This window comes from Neomonachus schauinslandi, chromosome 10 (assembly GCF_002201575.2).
Source record: "Neomonachus schauinslandi chromosome 10, ASM220157v2, whole genome shotgun sequence".
Classification (NCBI taxonomy): domain Eukaryota; kingdom Metazoa; phylum Chordata; class Mammalia; order Carnivora; family Phocidae; genus Neomonachus; species Neomonachus schauinslandi.
Genome location: NC_058412.1, coordinates 210,297 through 226,631, shown reverse-complemented (window position 1 = coordinate 226,631; position 16,335 = coordinate 210,297). Strand labels below are relative to the sequence as shown.

The window sequence follows — 16,335 nt, the reverse complement described above, 5'->3', positions numbered from 1 at the left end:
AGATAGATGATAGATAGATAGATAGATAGATAGATAGATAGATAGATAGATAGAGATAGATAGATATAGATGATGATAGGCAGACAGACAGACATGGTAGCTACAGACAGATATAATTGATTGGCAGATAGATACAAACGATATAGATGCAGACAGGTATATATGGTTGACAGACAGAGTAAGGATATCGGCTATGGTGCAGACTAAATATGATGGAAAAACTTTGAGGGATGTAAGCAATGGGGTACTGTTATCTTAGCTATTATTTAAATGGAGCATTTCTATGGAGAAATGACCGTAGGGGTTCAAGAGTAGGAACAGAGAAACCAGTCAGGAGGCTTTGAATAGACACCACAAGAACTGGTCATCTTTGGGCCAGGCTGGTGGTGGGGAGGAAGGAAAGAGTGGGGCCTGGGGGACAAGAGGACCCTGGCAGGGAACGTAGAAGGAGGACTGGCCTCCGCTCTTCACTCTTTCCTGCAGGTGGATCAAGGCAGTGGGTCCTTGTGAGAACACTGAAACCCGGGGCGCTGGCTGGCCTGTGCGAGCCCATGTGAGGAAGGGACAGTGCCTGAGGCAGCAGAGACAGGAGGCTACCTCATAGACCCACCGCTGTAATCCCGCTTAATCGCATGCCCGTGATTCGAAGGGGATGCAGAATGGTTTCACTTAGAAGCAGCGTTTTAAATTGGTCTTGAAGAATGAGTTGTATTTCAAGAGGTCAGAGGTTGGCAGTGTTTTTCCTTAAAGGGCCGGATAGTACATATATTAGGCTTTGCAGGCCAAGAAACAAAATTTGAGGATATGTGTAGACAAGACAGAAAACAACAACCACAGTTTTTTTAGTTGATAAAACTTAAATATCATAATAATTGAGAACTTTTTTTTTGTAATACAAGTCTTGTGGTGAGACAAATGTGATTATATGGGAGAACATTTTGCTACTTGAGGTTCAAAGTCAGTGTTTCTTATCATAAAAATAAATCACAAATGTTCAGCTATTAATGGTGGTCTATGATGTGATCTTACTGGTTACATCTTTGAAAATGTGTTTTCACACAAAATATTATCATTCTTTTGATTTAATTTGTTTAGCCATTAAAAATGTAAAAACTGGGCACCTGGGTGGCTCAGTTGGTTGGGCGACTGCCTTCGGCTTGGGTCATGATCCTGGAGTCCTGGGACCGAGTCACGCGTCGGGCTCCCTGCTCGGCAGGGAGCCTGCTTCTCCCTCTACCTGCCACTCCCCCTGCTTGTGTTCTCTCTCTCTCTGTCAAATAAATAAATAAAATCTTAAAAAAAAAAATAGTATGATGTCGGGTGGCTCAGTTGGTTGGGCGACTGCCTTTGGCTCAGGTCATGATCCTGGAGTCCCGGGATCGAGTCCCGCGTCGGGCTCCCTGCTCGGCGGGGAGCCTGCTTCTCCCTCTGACCCTCCTCCCTCTCATGCTCTCTCTCTCTCATTCTCTCTCTCAAATAAATAAATAAAATCTTTAAAAAAAAAATGTAAGAATTATAGAAAACGAGGAAAAGAGAGGTCTCTTTAAAATTAAGATAGGTGAGGGGCGCCTGGGTGGCTCAGTCGTTAAGCATCTGCCTTCGGCTCAGGTCACGATCCTGGAGTCCCTGGATGGAGTCCCGCTTCGGGCTCCCTGCTCGGCGGGGGGTCTGCTTCTCCCTCTGACCGTCCTCCCTCTCATGCTCTCTGTCTCTCATTCTCTCTCTCTCAAATAAATAAATAAATAAAATCTTTAAAAAAATAAAAAAATAAAAATAAAATGTTAGGGGCGCCTGGGTGGCTCAGTCGGTTAAGCGACTGCCTTGGGCTCAGGTCATGATCCTGGAGTCCCGGGATCAAGTCCCGCAACGGGCTCCCTGCTCAGCGGGGAGTCTGCTTCTCCCTCTGACCCTCCTCCCTCTCATGCTCTCTGTCTCTCATTCTCTCTCCCTCAAATAAATAAATAAAATCTTTAAAAAAAAAATGTAAAAACTGCTCTTACCTCCCAGGCCATAGGTGAGTAGGCGGTGGCTGGACTTGGCCCAGGGCCACAGGCGGCCAACCCCTGGGGGCGGGGCCCCTTATCCATTTGCTGCCCCTCACCTCCCAGGGTGCCCTTCAGTGTGGGCTCTGAGATCAGCAACGGCGTTGCTTAGAGCGTGACTCCTATCAAGCGGGCAGTGATGAGCTTCCGCAGGGTCAGCCATGTGGCCTCGCCCCATGGACACGGTGGAGCCCCCCCAGCCCCAAGCCCAGGAGAGTCCCCTCTACTCCGGAACCAGAGCTCCGCAGCTCCTGCCAGCACCCGGGCTCCAACTACAGGCCCATGCCACGAGCTGCTGACTGCCCACACCCCAGAGCGTGGCCCACCAGCCCCGGAGCAGGCCCAACCTGGGGGAACATGGCCCTCCACCGCCCCCTCCAAGGACCGTGCACCTCCTCCAGCCCGCCCTTGCTGAGGGCTCGCTCAGCCTTGGGTGCCGTCCAGACAAATAATTTTCACAGCAGACTACCTCTCAACCTGCTGTTCCCCTTCTACCTCCGCGTGGACCCAGGCGTGCACCTGCTCTAGGTTAGCATAGTGGGGGCACCCAGAGGAGAGCCCAGGAAGGACCCCAGAACACTGAATGTTTTAAGGCGAACACTAAGAGGAGCCGTTGGTCAGAGAAGGAGCATCTTAAATGTTTTACCATGTAATAGAAAGGCAAAACCACTGCTTTGCTTTTTTAAGGACTTGCAAATAGTGTATTATGAATACTATGTAATCAAAGAGATAAGAATGTTAACATATATATGATCATATTCGTAAGTGTTTTTACCCATGTTTCCACCTCTCCAAACGAATTAAGTGATTAGAATATATATAAAACAAGTCAAATCTAGTCTTTAAGTCAGAAAATGAAAATTACAAATACTTCTCCACCATCTTTCTTCTTCAGAGATCAGAAATAATTTTCAAAATGTAATAATTAGGGGGCGCCTGGGTGGCTCAGTCGGTGAAGCATCTGCCTTCAGCACAGGTCATGATCCCGGGGTCCTGCGATCGAGTCCCGCAACGGGCTCCCTGCTCGGCGGGGGGCCTGCTTCTCCCTCTCCCTCTGCTGCTCCCCTGGCTTGTGCTCTCTCTCTCTCTGTCAAATAAATAAATAAAATCTTTAAAAATAAATAAATAAAATGTAATAATTAGGGTAATATTAGCTGCAATAAAAAGCCTCAAAATCTCAATCACTTAACACAATAAGAATTACTTCTCCTTCATATACTATAGTCCAGTGTAGGTGTTGGGTAGTGGGCGGCTTTCCGCAGGTGGTGATCCAGGGATATTCTCTCCATCCGTCCTGGGGCTGTGACGGCGACAGGTGGAGAAAATGTCCTTCTCAACTGTCCTGTCAGCTTCTCTGGGCAGCTGCCCCCGGGGACGGTTTCGCATGGTAACACGGAAGCACACATATGGGTGGGCAACCAGCTGTCCCAGCCGCACAACCTATAAAGTAAACCCTCTGTGTGAAATTCATTCATCCTATGAAGGGTAAGGCACGGTGCCTCATCTTAGGTAGCAACAGAAATTAAGAACTCAAATGCCTCATCTAGTTATAATGCAAATTACAATCAATGCATGTACCTTATGAGCAGACAGATTTGTGTTAGTCAGTTTCCCAGTTATGCTCCCGTTTGCTGACTCACACCTCCTCTTCTCGTTAGCAGCCAAAATGGAAACGAAATCACTCCTATCTCAGCATATGCTCACCGATCATGGCTTTTAAAATCTATCAGTTGGGGGCGCTTGGGTGGCTCAGTCATTAAGCATCTGCCTTCAGCTCAGGTCATGATCCCAGGGTCCTGGGATCAACCTCCTCATCCGGCTCCCTGCTCGACGGGAGGCCTGCTTCTCCCTCTGCCACTCCCCCTGCTTGTGTTCCCTCTCTTGCTGTCTCTCTCTCTCTGTTGAAAAATAAAATCTTTAAAAAAAAATAAAAAAATAAAATAAATAAAATAAAATAAAATCTATCAGTTGTACCAATACTGTACTGGAAATCCGGAAAATTGGAAATGCCCCTTACCATATATGTATTTTCTAGGTCACGAGGAATACCAAAAAACAATCGTATGTCATTAGTGTGTCCCCTAGAGTCGTGGCTAAAAACTTCCTCCATAAAATGTACTTTAAAAGCCCAAATGTCTTTATGACTATGGAAATTGGAATTTTTCTGGTTTGTATTTTTTCTGAGACCTTCTAAATCCAAACTGTATAATCAAAGCGTTAATAATAGGACAAATTTAAAGGTTACTAGTAAATCGACATAATTTTGAATGGCTGCCTTAGGATTCCTTCCCTATATAAAAATTACATGCTTCTGAAAATTTTTCTGGTTCATCTTTGTGCTTAAAAGAAACCATTACCAGTAAAAACAGCAGTATGAAGAGAGTATCAGGCTTTCAGTATCTCAGTACCATCATCAAGATGGGATAGTTTCATTTTTAAATAAGTACATGACTGAAAAGATGAGGAGTAACCTATATTAGCTCCTAAAAATTCAAATTCCAGAAGTATCTATGTTATCCAAATGCATCCCATAACAATTAAGTATTTAGTGTGTAGCCTCTCACCAAATCCCTGTCCTTTGAATTTTGTTTGTGCCTATTTGCGTGTATATGTGCGGGACAGGGTGAGGCTGTGTGTGTGCACAGGAATGTGTAAAAGGTAAGCACACAGTTTTTACTTTTCCACGCTTCTTCTTGCAACGAATGTTGCTGGCCCTGAGAGGTCAGATTTGAAATGATAAACAACTTACGGAGTCATTATCCATAATATAAATTTTTACAGCAGGGGTCATAAGGTGCCACTAATGTATTAAATATTTAATTGCATAATATTCAGCTTATGCTGAACAATCTTTGTTATATAATATTTCAGACACACAAGGGACTATTGAGGATAACATAATTTACATGCACAGCCCACTACCTATTCTAAGAAAAGTACAAACCTCAAGTAGGCCCCCTGTAGAAGCCTTCCCCAGGACCACCCCACCCCCAAATCAAATATCATTACACTTTGATTATATAGATTTATATTTTATATATAAATTTTACACATAAATATTATATGTATTTTGTTACAGATAAATTTTATATTTTACATATAAGTTTTATATAAAATATATATACCTGCTTTTGTTCATGCCTTAAAACATTGGCGTGAATGTAGGATATTCCATATATCATTATGCAACTTGTTTTTCCTTTCTATGTTATTCCCATTTTTCCACGTTGGTGTGTGTCTATCTAGTTTGTTTGAAGTTAGAGAATACAGTTTTAATGCTACAACAAACCATGTTCATCCTCTTCTTGAGGAAAATTTGTTTCCTTCTTTGAATGTGTTTATTTTTATGTGTTCTTACTGGTTTGCTGTTGGGAACACTGCCTCCGTGACCGATCTATGCACATTGTGTTGGTTTCCGGCGCTGTCAACACATTGCCGCAAAGTGGCCGGCCCCTAGAACAGAAATTTATTCAAGGTGTCAGCAGGGCCACGCTCCCTCCCAAGCTTGTGGGGGATCCTTCTCCTGGACTCTCTGAGCTTCCGGGGGTGGTAGGTGCTCCTTGGCTTGTGGCCACATTGTCTTCCCTCCTCTGTGTCTCTTTATTGAATCCTAAATGAAGGAAAATTCATCATCGGATTTGGGGTCCACCCACCCAGGTAGCCAAGGATGATCTCACCTTGTAATCCTTAATTACATCTGCAAGGACCCTTTTTGCAGATAAGGTCCCATTCTCAGGGGCCAGGTGGATGAGAATTTGGGAGCCAGCACTCAACTCACCAAGGCCTCAGTGAGCACACCTGTGGACCTTTACCTGCGATTTCACCTAGGAGTGAAATAGGTGGGTTGTAGGAACTGCTCATGTCTGCCTGTCCTCACGAGGGCCCTCCACTGACTTCTGCCCCTCCAACAGACAGGAGACTCCCCTTTCTACCACAGCCCGCGTATGCATTGGCAGGCCTTCACACGCCCATCAACCCAAGGGATGAGAAATGGGGACTCTATGGCCTTACTTTGCACGTCCAACTTTTCAGGTGGTTACCAGCCACAGAGTTTTCCTCTTCTGTGAATTAACTAATTGAACACTTTGCCCGGTTTTCTGTTGTGCCTCTTGTATTTTTATTGATTTTAAAGATCTCTGTATTTTGGGGCGCCTGGGTGGCTCAGTTGGTTGAGCGACTGCCTTCGGCTCAGGTCATGATCCTGGAGTCCTGGGATCGAGTCCCACATCGGGCTCCCTGCTCAGCGGGGAGTCTGCTTCTCCCTCTGACCCTCCCCACTCTCATGCTCTCTCTATCTCATTCTCTCTCTCAAATAAATAAATAAAATCTTAAAAAAAAAAAAATCTCTATTTTGAACCCTAGATCTCTGCCATTTATGCATATGACAGATATCTTCCAGGCTGTCACTTATATTCTTCTTTTCAAACGTATGTTGACACAACTTTTTCTTGACTTTAATGTAGATGAATATATCTATAGTTTCCTGTTATTGTGCATTGTTTAGGGTATTCCTTCATTGCCCAGATAATAAAGATATTTTCTATTACTTTTATTCTAAAAGTACTAAATTTTGCCTTTAATATTAAGGCAATCAATTATTGAAATTTTTTGTATATGATGTGGTATTATAATCTAATTTTATTTTGTTTTTATTTGAATGACCAGTTGTCCCAGAATAATTTATTAAACTACCATGTCATCTCTGTCATATATTTTTAAATATGTGAATGCATATATGAATATATTTTTCTTGCTTTTGTCATGAAGGTGACATTTTTAATTAAGTGCTGTGGATTATTCAATAAATCATGTTGTGTATGTAAAAAATACTAGGTTCTTCATATCCTATACCAATATAAGTTTGAGATGGGCCAAATAGTTAATGTAAAATATAAGCTCTGGAAGAGAATATAGAATAGTGGCTGTTTTCATTTAGTTATTATTATTTTTTTTAATCAAGGCCTTTAGTCACAGTAATAGAAAGATGAAAACAGTAGAAAGCCCAGAGAAGTGTTGCCATATAAATAAAAACAAATGCTGAAAAATTATAAATAATTTTTTTAAAAAGCAAGCAGAGACATAGACTTGCAACATGATTAAAATTATAGACAAAAGGAGTATGGCACCAGAAAAACAGTCAAAGAATGTGAACAGAAAATATGCAAAACAGGAAATGTAATCAAACAAAAGAAAAATTCACTAGTATTCAGATAAATTCAAATAAAATTTGTCATCCTGTTTTTCTGATGTACGGACTTCGCTTTTCCCAATGTTACCCGTAACAGTGGAATTTTTTATGGTAATACCCAGTGGTTCTAAACGTGGGTGGTATTTTGGGGTGCCTGGGTGGTTCAGTCAGTTAAACTTGGGTAGTATTTTTAGGAGACAATTTGGTAATATAATAAACAAATTTTGGGTTTTTTTGATTTATCAATTCCAACTCAAGATTCTGTCCAAAGATGATTGCCAGCCAGCAGTGGTATCTATAAAAGCTGAAAATGGAAACAATCTACATATTTAGCAATAGGGATCAATCGAAGCATACACTAAAATGCAGACAGTAGTACTGGGGGATATTAATAGTAGGGGTGGCTTTTTTCCTCAGTATTTACATATGTATACTTTTTCCTCTTTGTTTACAGTATGCTTATGCCATGATTTCTGATCATTTAAAAATATAGACTTTTTTTGTCATATTTGGGCCTTTTGCACTATGAATTTGAAAAGCAGTTCTCACCTAATTTCTTGTTCTTTTATGGTTTGATTTTTGGCATTTCAAATTGTTGATTAATTTGGAGTTTATCCCTATGTAACATGGAGCGGTGGATGAATTTTTTCCCTCAAAGATCACTATTTATTGTGTAATACAGCTTTTCTACAATGACTTAAGGTGCTATCTTTATTATATACTAAATTATTTTATGTATTTGAGTCAATTTCTGAATTTTCTATTTTGTAAATTGGATTTTCTACCTACAGTCACATCTACTATCAAGTCTGGAGGCTTTATAGTATGTTGTGCCTTCTGGAAGAGCTTGTCCCCCTCATTCTTCTTTTTCCTACGTTTTCCCTATATTTTCTTGCTTGTTTATTTTTCTATATGAACTTGTGAATCATTTTGTTTAATTAGAGATACTTGTAAAACTTAAAAGAGAAGATGAACTTGATTTCATTAAGACAAAAGAAAAACCATCATAAGGGGCGCCTGGGTGGCTCAGTACATTAAGTGTCTGCCTTCGGCTCAGGTCATGATCTCGGGGTCCTGGGATCAAGTCCCTGCATCGGGCTCCCTGCTCAGAGGGGAGTCTGCTTCTCTCTCTCCCTCTGCTGCTCCCCCTACTTGTGTTCTCTGTCAAATAAATGGATGAAATCTTAAAAAAAAAAAAAAAGAAAAACCATCATAAGAAAATTCTAAAGGCAAATGACAAATGGCAAATCAATATTTGTGACTTAGAAAAAGGCTAATTTCCTTACTTTATAAATGAATAAGAAACAGAGAAATACCCCCCTTGTAGAACAATATGAGAGATTTGACAGGAATGGAAAGATATTTAACATTACTCAACAAATAAAAGCACACTGAGAGGTTCATGACAAAGAAACTTACTGCCACTTACCGTAAACCCCTAGAAACCGGGCAAAATATAGCGAGTATCTGCTTTCACATGTTGGATGTCAGGTGAGTGTGTCTAGGACCCCAGGGAAGAGGGAGAAGTGAGCTGAACACCAAGACTGCCCATTTTCCTGCCTGAAGGCCCGTCCAGGGGCCGCAGGGCCAGGAAGTCAACCCCAGCTCCTGCTCTCACTGCATGAAAGAGACAACAGGCTTTGGGGAAGCCAGTGAAACTGGACTCTGCAAAGCAGGATCCCCGAAGAGAGGGCTCAAGAAATCTGCAAGGGAACCCCACGAATCCTTGGACAAATACCAAACCCTAGGTGTACAGGTAAAACTTCCAAGGTGGAGCAAAGAACCACTATGAGGAAGCCATGAGTGAATAGTTTTCAATTCAGTGAGGGTTGGGGGGAAGTAGTTCCCACCATCCAAAGGGGAGAGAGCTCATTAAACCCCTGAGGACACTGGGATAGAACCCAAAGAGTCACACCATAATTGTAGGGCTCACGTCAAAAATGCAGGCACTGGAGCTAAACACAGAAGTAGGCCCGGGAAAGACTGAGCTGACAAGCAGGTAACTCCCTGCACTGCCCCCTACAAAGGGCACCAGCCCGAAAGAAGACAACAAAATCTAGCCACTCATGGGGAAATATTCATATCTAGCATCCACTAAATTTTCCTAGAAATGGCCAGAAATAGGAAAATCTAATCCATAACTAGGAGAAAAATCTGTCAAAAACAGATCCCAAGAGGCCAGAGATGATGCAATTATCAGACAAGGATAAAAAAGCACCTTTTAAAATACGCTCAAGTATTTAAAGAACAACATAAATCGATTGAGGACAGAAATGGAAAGAACCCAAACAAATGGCACTTCGTAGCTGAAAACATCATCTTTGACGTGAAAAATGCATTTGAGGGCCTGAACCAGATGTGAAGTTGAAGCCTCTTGATCTCTTTGGCTCTTCGGATTCCTTTGTCCCGTGAGAAAGGGACGACCATCCCCACATACCTCAGGTCTGGGAGGGTTTTCTGTGCCTTTGTGGGGATAAGTTCGTGCTTGCATGACTTGGGGAACACCAAAGCAAGCCTTAAAGGTAGAATGCTATACAAACACATGGGAGTAATCACTCAGTTCCTGAGTCTCTTAGAATTTTACTAGTAAGAATAATCTATACAGATAGTTAAATATTTTGACAAAAATATCCAGATATAGTAAATTTTATATTTTTTATTATAGACAGTTGTAAGTTACATCTTTTGTTAATTCTTTAAATTTTAAAGTTTTTTAGTTAGCATTGAGATGAGTTAAGAATTACAGAGAGCAGGGGCACCTGGGTGGCTCAGTCAGTTAAGCATATGCCTTGGCCTTGGGTCGTGGTCCCCGGGCTCCTGGGATTGAGCCCCGCATCGGGCTCCCTGCTCTGCAGGAAGTCTGCTTCTCCCTCTCCCTCTTCGCCTGCTCGTTTCCTCTCTCTCTCTCAAATAAATAAAATCTTTAAAAAAAAAAAAAGATTACAGAGAGCAGATACACAATTGGGAGGTTGAACCAGGATTTTATAATTTCTGGGATTTTGAGAGTTTAAGGTTTCCCAATCTCAGAATGAATTTATCAGGAAAATAGAAATGAGACAATAATTTGAGGATTTCCAGTTCATTTCTTTTGTCTAGATGGATACAATTGGTTAATACTCAATTGTGCATGAGAAAAAATGAAATTATAATAAATTTCTAACTCATATTTACTATACTTTTTCATTAAAATCTCCTTTTCTTAATCTTTCAGTGAATAATCCTATACCTTCCAATTTGAAATCGGAAGCAAAAAAGGCTGCTAAAATTCTAAGAGAATTCACGGAAATAACTTCCAGAAATGGACCTGATAAGATCATTCCTGGTAAATAAAATATGTACCTCTCATTTTTAAATTTGTTTTGTTGTCTGAGTTACTTGGTGTACTCCTTGACCTCAGGCAGAGCACCCCCTAAAAGCAGCAAGCCCTCAGAGCGCCGTTATCCTCCTGGCTGATATGCCAGATGGTCTCCTGGGGCCCCCACACCTCCCTTTGCCCTCTACCTTTGTGGAGGCTCCCTTTCCTGCTTACCCTTCGTAGTGCCCACTTTGGCTTTCCCCAAACTCACCTGTCATTGTCCTCAATTTCTGAGGTCTTTACAAGGTTATCTTGCAAAATCACTAGCTAATCTCATAAACCAATTTAATTTTGGATTTTCTTTTTTGAGATAAGATTTTTACGTTTTATAGTGGTTGAAGAAGACATTAGTCAATAATTCCTGACCCAGCTGTGCATCATATTCCTTGGATCATTAAAATACAGTGCCTAAATTCCCCCCAAACCTGCTGAGTCAGACCCTTGGAGCAGAGTGGCCGGGATTCTAACGCAAGGTGGACCACAAAGGACCTGAGTCTAGAGATGGGCTTTTGGGAACCACTACCTGCTTATTTCCACTCCCAGTTATTTCTACAGGGTGGTTCAAGGAGGACTCCTCCTTGACAGGAGGCAAAGATTCACATGCAAACTAGCTTGGGTACTGCTACAGACTACTTTCCCTCTTAATTAATCATGGGCGTGGGAAACTTCCTGCATTACAAAAACTAGTTTAACTTCTTTTTTTAAAACTAGTTTAATTTCTTAAGCCAGATTTTTTAAGTTATTTAGCAGACCTTTAAGTGTTAAAAAAATTTAATTTGTTGTTATAATTATTATTATTATTATTATTATTATTGTTACTTTGGTCCAGCCACTACTCCCATCAGGAAAACCGTGCTTCATAGAAGCCTTGCTACTCCAAGTGCAGACTCGACCAGCAGTTGGGCATCACCGGGGGGCTTGTTAGAAATGCAACAGTGAGGCTCCACTGAGGCCTCAGTGGTCAGAATCTGCATTTTTCACAAGATCTCCAGTGATCTGGCTGCACATACCAGTTTGATAAGTACTACTTTAGGACTCGAAGAAAATTCAACCAGAAAAACTGAATTTTCAGTAGCAATATTCTGAAGCAGGAGATAGAAGACATTTCTTGATATATATATCAGCATCTGCATACACAACAGCCTGCTAGCCCAATTTATGGATAAATTGTATTTCCTGACATAGAAACATCTGAGTATGGATTATTTCTCATGGATTTTGTGCAGTAAAATTCCATCAGGGAATCTGTAATCAGTGCATCTATATTATAAATGAAAAGCTAATTCGCAAATTATTTAAGCATTATTGGTATTTTAGTGTCCCCAAATTTGGGTGGAAAATCTATAAAAACAAACTTGAAATTTAAAATATGTTCATCTACTTTTGTTCTATTTAAATAGAGGCAATCCTGACCGTACACACATTGAGAGTGGAGTGTGAGGGTAGAGGAAGATGTTCTGCCAAAATGTGGTTGTAAAAATAAATCTATGTAATATGCAATAGAGCGTTCAACCTCATCACAATATACTTATAACCTTTTAAAATACAAAATGAAGGCACGCTTAGTGGACTGCAATCTAAGAGCCCAAACTTGTTCTCGATGCATTGCTTAACTACAAGTAACATCACATAGGTCTGCACGCTAACTTCCTGCTCTTGGGTGAGTTATCGCTGAGAGTCTACTATTAACTAAAATTTTGAAGTGGTGTGCATAATTATATTAGAAATTTAGTGTTTTTCTAGGGACTTCCAGAAAACCATTTCTGTGTGTTTGAGTACAGTGGTTTGACTTTCTTGATGGATTATTTAACAAAAGACAAGAAATCGAACAGTCTTAAAAGTGATGTTGGGGACCAAGAGTAACTTCCAATGTTTGGGCTTCCCTTGTAGATATACTGTTGTGTGAATGAATCCACAGAAAAGGGAGGTGCAGTGTTTGGGGGTGGTACGTATATTAATAGCTCATTTTATGTAATGAACTTCCCTGAAATGTGAATGAACCAATATTGTATAAATTATATTCTCAGTACACTAATAGTTATGTGTTACTTGAATACTTGAATGGATCATTTTATAAAGTTAAAAATATTTTAAAGTGGCAAAATCCCTTGGTTTTTCTGTATTTGAATCTAATTTTCATATTCATAAAAGGTGAACTAACTATACGGCTTTAAGATCAAAGTTCTGCTGTTTGTGTGATGCCAGTCTTGTCAGCTTTCTCCTTAGTTCTTAGTTCCATATGGATCTTAATCACTTTGAAAACAATTACTTGTTTTTTATGAGTTATATTCTCAATTAATTGAAATTTCCAAATTATTTGTCCTGCTAGTAGATGTCAATAAAAAAAAAATCTCATCCACATATCTCATTTATTATAGCAGTTGCAGGGATTTTTTAGCACTTTGTATGTTATGCGTAGCATTGGAAATATACCACAAAGAAGGAGGCCGAGGTAGACAGCCTTGGGTCCGTGTGCTACGTCAGTGAGTTTTATTTGGCTCATACGTGCCGTTAAGACTGGAACTGAGAATTCTGGGATCCTGCCCAGCAGAGCTTTGTGTGTATTGATCTGCTTAATGCTCATCTATTCAGGCAAGTCCGCTAAAAATGCTCACCTGCCCGTTGTCTTTAATTTTGCAGCCCACGTAATTGCTAAAGCCAAGGGCCTTGCGATTTTGTCTGTGATAAAAGCTGGATTTCTGGTAACTGCTAGAGGAGGCAGTGGGGTCGTGTTGGCACGTCTTCCAGATGGAAGTAAGTTGCTTATTTTCATTTTGGAAACATTTGGCAGGGAGCATGATAGGTTTCCTCAAGACCCCTAACATTGTCATCCTGGAATGTGCACTCTGGATGTCCCATCAACAAGGAGAGTGAGGCTTCCCGTTTCTCTCCTCCTCTTAAAATAGTAGACAAGACTTGGAGGGGTAGATCTAGCTTTGTCTTATGTACATTTTGTAATTCTTCTATGGAGCAGTTATTGAACATGACAATATTTGCATTTCTGATGTTAAATATGAATCTTATTTTTCAGCTTCGTGATATAACTTTTCTTCTGTTAAATGGAAGTTGATAAGAAAATCAGACCCATCTGTAATCTTTCTCCTATTCCCATAGGAAACCATAAAAACTGAAATTTTTCTTTAAAGCCTATAACCAAGGTGGAAGCACATCAAGATCAATACAATTTGGTTTTACTTTTTGGGGTGAAATCTAATACTTGATTTTTCAGAGATGAAATCAAAATATATTTCCCTTAATTCCCAATATTTAACCAACATTTATAGTAATATTTTAAAATGTAGGTAGGGGGGCGCCTGGGTGGCTCAGTCGTTAAGCGTCTGCCTTCGGCTCAGGTCATGGTCCCAGGATCCTGGGATCGAGCCCCGCATCGGGCTCCCTGCTCAGCGGGAAGCCTGCTTCTTCCCCTCCCGCTCCCCCTGTTTGTGTTCCCTCTCTCGCTGTGTCTCTCTCTGTCAAATAAATAAATAAATAAATCTTAAAAAATAAAAAAATAAAAAAAATAAAATGTAGGTAGGTGTGTCATAACTAACTATAATGCTTTTTATACCAATTTAACATTCTCAGTTCACTCATATAATTGAACATATTTCTCTCTTAATAGATGTTTTTAGTGTAGGTAATTTAATTTTATTCTGGAAGAGAGCATAAGACAATGACAATAGATACATCTGGGTGTTTGTGGGGCAAGTGACCACTGAACCTCCGTGGTCAGGTCCACTGTGTCCTGTGATGTGTCCCCACAGTAAATTAGAGTCTCTCCCTGAAGCTGTGGCCCAGCACTTCATGGTTCAGTCCTTGCCTACGAAATGAAAACAACAAAGTTCTCTTCTTCTCAAGCACTACCCACATTTTCATGAGCAGAGTTCCCGCAGGATAACCAGACGAAGTCGAGGCACATTCAAAGGTCCTTCAGTGTCTGTGAAAACTTCCCCTTGGTGGTTGACAGGGAGGCTATCTGCAAAGGTAGAGGCCCAACAGTATCTGGGGTCTCTCAGAACCTCAGGGGGGACCTTTCTACTGGGCCAAATCCCTGCATTTCTCTCTCCCACCTTTCTGAGTACCAGCTGCTCTGTCTGCAGAAGGTAATTGCCCAAATGAAGCAGCAAATTCCCCAGATCCTGGCCAGATGGGCAGTCTTCAAACAGGGACAGTTCCTAACATAGGAAATGGAAAACAACTTTGGGATTATATGACACTAATTTCTGTAATCAAAACTCCCCTAAGCCTGGATAGATTAGTTCTGAATATATTCAAGCAATATCCTGTTATCTAGAATACAGAATTAGGTTTAGGAAGCTAATAAGCATTTTCAGAAAGTACTTTATCTATACTATCCCACCCTTCCCCCATCAAATTAATTTTTTTCCTAATTCAAACGGAATTATTGTACTTAGTTTTCAAATGTAAGGAAATTTATCTTGTTAAAATCTTAAAAATCTTGAATTTATAGCCTATTTCTTGTTCTTCTACTAGGCAACAAAAGACCAGTTTTTGCCCTCAGAAATTTACAACAGAAACAGTTTATTATTGTGTTACCCTTAGAAGTGATTATAATAAGCTTTTTTTAATCCTTTTGCTCTCTTATATCTATGATAAAATTGTAACTAAAAACTAGAATTATATAGCCCAATTATTTTGTGAAACATTATGTAAATGTTGAGAGTTGAAATGATCAAATGCTATGTGTTTAGTAGGTAAGGATTCAATCCTTTGATATATTATGCATGTTTATAGACAAAGATTAGGGGACATGGATTTGTGAGTCTGTGAGCCTCAATGTCTAATACCTTTCAAACATTTTTAACTTAAAAATTATATATGCTTTAGGGCGCCTGGGTGGCTCAGTCGTTAAGCATCTGCCTTTAGCTCAGGTCATGATCCTGGGGTCCTGGGATCAAGCCCTGCATCGGGCTCCCTGCTCTGCAGGAAGCCTGCTTCTCCCTCTCCCGCTCCCCCTGCGTGTGTTCCCTCTCTCCCTGTGTCTCTCTCTGTCAAATAAATAAATAAAATCTTTTAAAAAAATTATATATGCTTATTAAAGAATATTAAAAACACAGGGGAAACACCAAAGTCTCGTCATTTTTAAAAGAAACACTATTCTCATTGTAGCATTTTTCCTTCCCATATTTGTGTGTCAAGGGGTTTTAATGTTAGAGTAATGTTTGTTTCTTTGGTTTTATTAGAATGGTCTGCACCTTCAGCCATTGGGATAGCTGGGCTTGGTGGAGGATTTGAAATAGGAATTGAGGTAAGTCTATAAACATACAGTTGCCATTTTCTCTAAAAGCAGCTGAAACTTACTACATAGAACTTGAGAGACTACCTACTGTTCCTATTTCACCACTGACGAAATAGATTTTATTCATATATTTCATTTTCTGGACAGATCCCCACCTACAACTATCTAATGTACATCAGTGTTCTTTCATTTAGAGTAGAATTTTGCTCATTCAGGCTTTGCTCTGTTTCCATCTTTAGCACAACTGTAGAACAGATAGGCCTCAAATCGGACTGACTGTGCTTGGCTGCGTATGGCTTGCTGATTGCAAAGCTGCTCAGTTCCGCAGTGGGCTGCTGAGTAAGCCGCAGCTCAGATCCGGGGCATACCTGGCTTAACACAGTCTATCTTCACCTGTGGCAACACCCTGTTGTGTTACATCCGGATCTTCAAATGACTTCAAATGCTGGCTTTGCATTGTTTCATTATGTAACTTTGCTCCTAATGATTA

General features: G+C 40.5%; 1 protein-coding gene across 2 annotated transcripts in view; it reads left to right on the top strand.

Moving 5' to 3' along the window:
* Positions 1 to 16,335, top strand: part of SH3YL1 (SH3 and SYLF domain containing 1) — a 37,246-nt gene that overhangs the window by 4,779 nt on the left and 16,132 nt on the right. Inside the window, exons 1-4 of one of the 2 annotated variants that reach the window (XM_021697424.1) lie at positions 10,449 to 10,552; positions 12,476 to 12,530; positions 13,226 to 13,339; positions 15,790 to 15,854. In XM_021697424.1, the coding sequence (XP_021553099.1) occupies positions 10,529 to 10,552; positions 12,476 to 12,530; positions 13,226 to 13,339; positions 15,790 to 15,854 (258 nt within the window). In that variant the 5' untranslated portion in view covers positions 10,449 to 10,528. Of the gene's footprint in view, positions 1 to 10,441; positions 10,553 to 12,475; positions 12,531 to 13,225; positions 13,340 to 15,789; positions 15,855 to 16,335 lie in introns of those variants that run through there. The other variant, XM_021697425.1, reaches the window with a different exon arrangement.